At 39.0% G+C, this 8,005-nt stretch overlaps 1 protein-coding gene across 1 annotated transcript; it reads right to left on the reverse strand.

Annotated features, from left to right (window-relative positions):
* Positions 1-1,410, reverse strand: HOXD11 (homeobox D11). Its single transcript, XM_030580425.1, has 2 exons — positions 804-1,410; positions 1-233 (listed from the first exon to the last, which is right to left on the reverse strand). The coding sequence occupies exons 1-2, from the start codon at positions 1,408-1,410 to the stop codon at positions 1-3; spliced, it is 840 nt and encodes a 279-aa protein (XP_030436285.1).
* Between the last annotated feature and the right edge of the window lie 6,595 nt (positions 1,411-8,005).

Raw genomic sequence — 8,005 nt, forward strand, 5'->3', positions numbered from 1 at the left:
TCAAAACAAGGGATTTCCAGTGAAATATTGGAGTCGATCTCTGTTCAGTTTCTTTTCTTTCATCCTTCGATTCTGGAACCAGATTTTAACTTGTCGATCAGTGAGGTTCAGCATTCTGGACAACTGCAGTCTTTTTTCTTTGTTTATGTACACGTTGAAGAAAAACTCACGTTCCAGTTCTCTGATTTGATATTTGGTATAGGGACATCTCTTTTTCCTTGATCGCTGGGGAACTATTGAAATTCAAGACAGAATAAACTGATGTTATGCTGTTCCAAGAAACACTTTCAGATAACGATAGATAAGACACATTCATAACATCCCATTTACTAGAAAGCAGCATCCTAACAGTTAAGAAAACATTCTGAGAGATTTCTCCCTTTCCCATCCCCTCTTCTGGGTAACTTTGCAAAAGGTGGACATTTCCAACTTCCCCTTAAAATAGACGCTATCTAGCAGTACAGAGAGATGTTTAAATTGGTTGGACATATTCCAAGATTCTCAAACAACTCCCCTAAACAAATGAAAATATTAGAATCTATAATTAAGGGTGCTCTGGAAAATAGCTGTGAAATCTCTCTGCCCCCTCCCAAATCAACAATTTAATAACAATTAATATCCTTCTCCAAAAATAGCGTAAGCCCCCGTAAATTGGTTTCCTATCGTAAACACGCTTTACAACGGTAAAGGAAATCTTATAGGATATATAAAATCCTTTGGATGCTTATAAAATTGCACATAAAATGCGGCTTGACAAAGTGTTGGCCTTCTACGGTTGCCCCGAATTTACTAGTGATACCTACCTGAACTGTTGCTCTTCTCTGCAACAGCCTCACCAGAAGGGGAACCGGCGCTGTTTTCTGTTGTCACTTTCTTCTCTTGGCTGGAAGGTGTTTTACTACAAGTGCTATTCTGAGTTTTCAAGTCACTCTTGGCCGCTTCCCCCTCGTTCTCTGCTTGCTGCTGGTATGGAGGTCCATGGGCTGTCTCATAAAACTGGTCAAATCCTTGCGGGAGAATGCCGTTCCTTCCCACCGTGTTGTAGAAGTTGGAGGCAGCGGCGGAGGGTCCATGGTGGCTGCACACAGGATCCGTTTTGAATAACATTTCCGTCCTCCTGTTAGCAGGCTGGAGAAAGTCTCGATGCATAACCTCCTCAGCTGAGTAATAAGGAGCATAACTGCCCCTATACTGCCATTTGCTGCGCTCTAATCCGTATTCCCTGAATGCCACTTCTCGCACAGGTTGGACATGAGGTAAATTAGAAGAATAAGGAAAAGTCATTTGACAGGAAGACGATTGCGACAAAAAAGAGGGCTTCGTCGAGAAATCTGAAGGTGAAACGTAATAAGCGCACCCTGGTAGATACATATTGGATGCACTGTGGCTGCAATCGTCAAACTCAGTCATGTCTTCCTTTTTGCGATTGCAAGCCACCAGGAGACTTCAGTGCATCGAACAAGATCCATCTATTGCACAAGAGGGTTTGGACAGGATCAACTAAGAAAAAATCCCCACAGTGTGCTGACGTGCAATTCATCTTGATTGATTCTAGTGGTAATTATGTCACGTGACGCCATGTAGAAATGTCCTTATATCTATATCAGCCCTTCTGAAAGACTCTTAAGACCTCTCCAAAGAGCTTCCAAGCACCGAGGGATGAGCAAAGCATTTGTACAAATGTTACATTTTTATCTTTCTTGCTGCCATGGCAAGATGGGGTAAATATATAGAGAGGTTAATCACCTGAGAATGCACAGTCTGTGTAGCGACTCCTACGCACTGCTGGAAATCCAGCCCCTACCACTGAAGCAAAACGCACGCACACAGAACTCCTCCGATCCCCTCTGTCTAGGCATGTTTCTACACATATTTAGGGAAATAGGCACAGATAATTCTACTGGGAAAGGTCATCCCTAGCTATCTGGGTGTGAGCTTCAAATCAGAGACCTCGACACTGTAATATGACAATTTAGCATCGAAAATATTTGCGTGTTGCTACTTACACTGGTGATTAGCTGATGATAGTAAATTTACGAAAGCTAAGACCCTATTTACATATTCTAGTAGATTTGCTAACTCAGATCTAGAAATCCATAGTTGGCATAAAAATCTGTTACAAAATTCAAAATATGAGACTCAGTAACCTTATTTTTCCTTTCCCTAAGTACTAGCCCTGTGTGCTTGTCTGAGGGTGTGTGTGAGAGACTGAAAAGAGAAATATGCAAATAGCATATTACTATTAGGCTATTTTGTTAAAGAAAGTCTCTTTCGGGGTTCATTTGGAATTATGGAGAGATTATGATACAACATCATATCTTTGGAGGAAAAGAAACCCAACAGCCATGATTTGTTTGGAAAGCGGAATATCAGACAAAGTGACCGGATAGCATGAACTCCAACCAATGTTCATTTTCATTTCATAGTTGGGAGTTTTGGTAATTAACGCACAGCCACATAATAAGCATTAGCCCATCTTATTTTTTTTAAATATTATACCTAAAATGAGCACAAAAATGGGCCACGTAGTATGAAAACAAAATTATTTAATTAATTAATAAGCTTCAGAAATAACCCTGCACCAAGACAATTATTCATTCCGAGGGCATTTACCAAATATCTAGAGGAATCTTTTGTTCCTCCCCTGTACAAAATGTCCAGTTTAGCCACAGGGCATGCTCGTCTCCAAATAAAAAAAAACAACCGTGCCTTTATGCCACATAGAATCGATTTTGTGAAAAAAAAAAAACCCCTTGAAAGCCAAGCATTTTCAGAATACTGTCTGCAAACATTCAGGCCACAGATGACTTAAAATCTCACACAATGCAAAGCCCCTACAGGTGTGGAAGCGGACTGAAAGAATAAAGAAAACAAACAAAAAGGAAAGAAAGAAACCCAGAATCTTAACTTGGTTATCGCCGCTGAACCCAGAAAAGGGGCTCAGTATAACCCGATGGAGTATAAAACATTTGCACTGCGTGGTAGCACGGGTATCCGCAATGACAGACACCTACTATGCGCACTTCGCTTTTAGCTGTAGAAAGAGGGAGGTAGAGGTATGGAATCTTTTATTCCGATTCCCTTCCTCCCCCCCAAAAAAAATCTTCAGACGTGTCCATATGATACAAGGGTCGTCAAAGCAGCTCCCAATCTGAGCATAATATTTTCCAAAGGGACTATGTCCAAAGCCATTCAGACAACTTGAAGTTCAATCTATTTTTTCCAGGGTGCCTCGCTTGCATATCACCATTAACGCAACAATCTGATTTGTCTCATCAGATATACTCACTAAAGATCCCACCAGATACAACGCAAAGCACATAACACATAATTTCCTTCCTTGTGGAAGACTTTCAAGCCTTTTAAATTTTGCTGCAACAACTATTTACTAAAAATGATGACTGTGTAGCTAAAATGGCTTCTGTGTCTCTTCCCACTCTGAGTTCCCAGCACAACATGGCAAAGCTTCGTTTGCACGATGCTCCAGGATTTCTCAGGACTAAGTTACTAATTTGATAGGGAGCTATGAACCTACGGAACTTCATTTTCTTTAGCACCCAAAACAACTAAGAAAACTATAGTCGAAATCGTATCCCTTCCTTTGGCTGCTGAAACCCTAGAATCAATTAGATATTGGGGTAGGAGTCAACCAATTTCAAGCAATTCAAGTTCAACGACATGCCGACGATTTGTTAATAAGAAAACAGCTCAATTAGGAAATAATCCCTGACCAAAACCCAAAACCCAACAATCTATTTTTTTGAAAGTTCACCCAATAACACCGCAAAGATTCCACCTGAATGAGATGAATGTGCAAATTCCTGATTGCTAAAGCATTTTTACCCCCATTTTGGATCCTAGCTCAACTACACGTAATCCTTTTTCCAAGCAGATGAAATAGCATCGAAACATAAATGCACATAATGGATATATTCAAGCGAATACTTTACCCTTAGGCGTCTTGTAACATCTGCAATCGTTGCCTAGAATTAGTAAGTATACTTGTCCAAGTGACATTTCCAAAAGACCTCCGCGAAAATTAAGACGACTTGCATAACATTCGGATTTAAAAATATACCCAGTCCGGCTAGAGAAGATGCGGTATTTTTGTGCCACCCAAGATAAGACACTAACTTGACCTTAACTTTGTTATGGCGCCCCTAGTATCTGGAGAACGTGAACAGACACTGTCTGGCAGCTCTCGTAAAAACTGACTGGAGAAGAGATTCTGAGTCATTTCATTTATTGCCACTACAGTTCTGCAAGAAAGCTTTTCCTCCCTGCCAAACTTTAATTATTTATGCTCCTTTAGGAAACACAAAAGCATCCAGAGTTTCCTTTCCTTAGCAATAGCAGGAATGAAAACTCTATCTTAATAATCTTATCCGAATTAGGTTTCGGTCCGAATGTAAAGATGTTTATGCTGGACTGAATAAATGAATGTATGTGTGTATTGCTACAATGCATGCATGTCTGTGTGCTTATTTGCACGTACATAGACATACACGCGCCCAGAAATCTATAGGTAGATAATGAAATATAGGAGTATATACATAGATGAGAATATATTCTTGTTTACTTATTTTATGTATAGATATTTATTTAATACATACATGTATGTGTATATGTATTTAGATACGATTATATATGTATATAGACCCATGGATATATATAGTATGTATATCTTTGTGTGTGTGTATGTATCTATCTATCTATTTAATCACACACTCAGCTGAATGTGTGTGTATACACGGTATATCTTTCTATATATATATATTTACATGTATGTATATACACACAGAGCGACGGCAGTTGCTTTATATTTAAAGTTGCAGTTTATATACAAAATATTGTGCCTCTGTGTGTGTGTGTGTGTGTGTTTATGTATGTGTGTGTTTGTGTGTGCGCTTTGGTTATATATTTTAGATCCTAGGTCTCCTTTATTTTCTGCTTTCATTTCAAGGCAATAAAGAATATAGATTCACAGTAAGTGAGCATCGTAGAGCAATTAAGCTTAATGAATAATGCATTGTTCTTTTCACATTTTTTCACCCAATATGCCTCTCAAGCTTTAATATTAGAAAATTAAGAAATAACATGATTGAGCAGTTTGTAAATGTAATGAGAGGAAGGTGGAAAATGCAATATAAACAAGTCAATATAGACATATTGGTAAGGACTAGTATGCGGGGGAGGGGTCGGATCAGCAATGAAGCTTCAGGAGTTTTGGGTCTTTTCCTCTGGATGTTTTCAATAGAATTACTTGGTATTATTATTATCGAAGAACATACCAAGAGAAGAAGAGTTTTGTATTTGCCATTTCCCATTAGCTTTAAATAAAAAATCTTTAAACATCGAATTTCTGGAGTTCTCAGAATGCATTGTTTCGCTGGTGGTTTTCAGAAGTGTTCACTTTTGAATAGTGAGATCCTCAGGCGTATTTTTTCCTTCATTGTGTAATGAGGTAATACGATAATTTAGAAGACATAAATACTAATCCCCAGTTTGCTGGCTCTTATTCTTATCATCGAAAATATCTCTGGACGCGTTACTGCTTTCCTCTTCAGCAGCAACCAGCCTCAGGCATTCAGAAACCTTGCAGATACTCTGCACCCCAAAAACGCCAGTATTTATATCCAAAATGAGCTGTAAAGACTGTTTCCTTACAACTGCCATAACACATTTTAAAGCTGATGATTGGATAGGAGCAAAGTTCAAATGTGTCTTTTTTTTAAATTATATGTTGGCCAGCGCTGAAGCTGATTTCAGACAGTCTCTAGGCTTGTATAAGTAGATAGTTTCTTTGTACTGTTTACTATCATTTTGACTCTTATTCATTCGACTTGAAGGAAGTACATTTTAAGCATATTTCATATCAGAAAAACACGGGTATAACCCAGTCTCTGTCATTTTGAATTATTATTATAAAGGAAAGGCAGCCCAAGATTTCGCATGCAGAAAAAGCCTCTGCATTAAAAACTGATTTACGTGAAACATACATTCAATAGACATTTTAATCAGGACCTAAAGATCCCTGGAAATTTTTTAAATATAAAAGCCAGTAAATATCTGTGATTTTCATTTGATTTGCATCTGGTCGAGAGCTCAGCGTACTGCTCACAAATCAGTTTCACATTTAAGGTAAAGGGATCACCCGCAACGAAGAGAAATGGATTTAATTCTATGAAACATTTAAAACACATCAGATGAGTTGGAAAATGTGTCGAGTTCTTCTAGATGAAGTTAGAGGTATTTATAACGGAAGGTGTTTGGACTGCACGAAGGCACAGAAGCTTTTGTCCTCAGAAAAAATATATGCGACTTGCTTATTTGAACAGCCAGATGAAATAACAGTCATGGAAGTAAATCCCTCTCATGAGCTGGAGAGTTTTCAGTGTTTACCTGGTTCTTTGGCGCTAGTACTTGTTGTTAAGGTGTGTGATTGAAAAGAAATTGCAGATCGGCCTGTATTAACCGCATCTTTATCGCCTACAACGGAGTGCTTTGATTTTCATTTTTTTCCCTCTGGTGTAACATTTGGACCAGGCCAAAGTCATCCCGACCAACAAGGCTAAAGGCAGCGTAGGCTGCGCACAGCACAGGCCACCAAATAAACCATTTGCAGCAAACAAAGGGCGCGATCTACAAGATTTTTTTAGTTCCATTTCTAGATCATGCAGCTTGAAACAGAGCAAAGTTATAGTAACGTTGGCGGCGGGGGCCGGGGAATGTCTAGTTTTTAAAAACTCCTTCGCAAGCGACATTTCGCTTCTTTCTTTCAGGAGAATAGGGTGGGTGAGGGAGCTCAGACAACTGAGTTTTGCACTTGGATTCTGGCCAATGAATCAAAACATCTTATCATGGACGTGACTGAGAGAGCATTATTTTTGTCAAGGCTGTTCAAAGACAGTGAACGTGTGAGGGGGTGGGGCGGGGGGGGAAGACACCTCAACAGCTTTGCTGACAAAGACAGACCAATTTATGCGTCGAAATAAAAGTTCCTTTTTTTTTTTTAATGGAGCAGGCAACAAGACCATCAGCATTCTGCGCATCTGACAACCAAAGCCAAAGGCAGCCCATTTACATGTATTTCTTTGTGATATACAAGTCAGAAGTTGCGGCAAAGGGCTCAAAGGCCTGACCATTGATTTTCCATTCAGTTTAAAAGTCTAGGTATAAGGGCAGGGCTGCAGGAGACAACTGCAGCCTTCAGTCGCACGTGAATGTTTGAAGATACACAAAGGATTTTTAACCCCTAGTACTTCAGGCATTTTCATTCAGTTTGCCGCAGCCTATCACTGCAGAAGAGAGATTTATTCGACCCCTTTTAAAATAAGTAGTAGGAGTTAATGCATCATTTTCAACATGCAAGAAGCAGAAAACCTTTGGGCGCTTATGAAGCCGTGTAGTCAGGTTAAGCCATGCACTTGCGCACAAGTCACGTGCCCAGTTAAACTGTATGCCCCTGGGTTCTCGGATCTATGCCATTCCGTTAATGGATTATTAAAAATAGGGTTTATTTGTTATAAGTTTTTCCATTAAAAGAAAACAAGTTATTCCCAGCCATAAAATAAACAAACAGTGCATTCTCGTACTGTAGGGCAAGTTAATATATGAAGGGACTAGCCAGTATTTAAATATCCAAGATCATTACTAGTCAATGTTTCTTTATTTTTTTCTGCAAATTTATGTTTACATACAGTCAGAGAAATGGACCTTAGCTCAGTAAGGCTCATCCTCTAAGGAAAGAAAGAAGTAGAAGAAAATCTGTTATAAAGGGAAATTAAGGATAAGAGCTGATAATACAGATCTTAGTGTAGCCTTTTGAGGGGTTTACTTTCTTCGTTTTGGCCAAGAATTCAATATTTGCGAATGTACAAGAGCCGCAAAGGTTTGCTTAGAACGTCTAGAATTTGCTTTAATAATAATAATGTTTTTATCGGGAATATACTCTACGCTAGAGTTGCAAAAGACAAGTTCAGTACAGGAATGGCAAGATATTTGT

This window comes from Gopherus evgoodei, chromosome 11 (genome assembly GCF_007399415.2).
Source record: "Gopherus evgoodei ecotype Sinaloan lineage chromosome 11, rGopEvg1_v1.p, whole genome shotgun sequence".
NCBI lineage: Eukaryota > Metazoa > Chordata > Testudines > Testudinidae > Gopherus > Gopherus evgoodei.

Coding starts and splice junctions, on each gene's coding strand:
- HOXD11 (XM_030580425.1), bottom strand. CDS start 1,410: ATGACTGAGTTTGACGATTGCAGCCACAGTGCATCCAATATGTATCTA. Junction 234..803: donor AGAGAAGAGCAACAGTTCAG/GTAGGTATCACT, acceptor GAATTTCAATAG/TTCCCCAGCGATCAAGGAAA.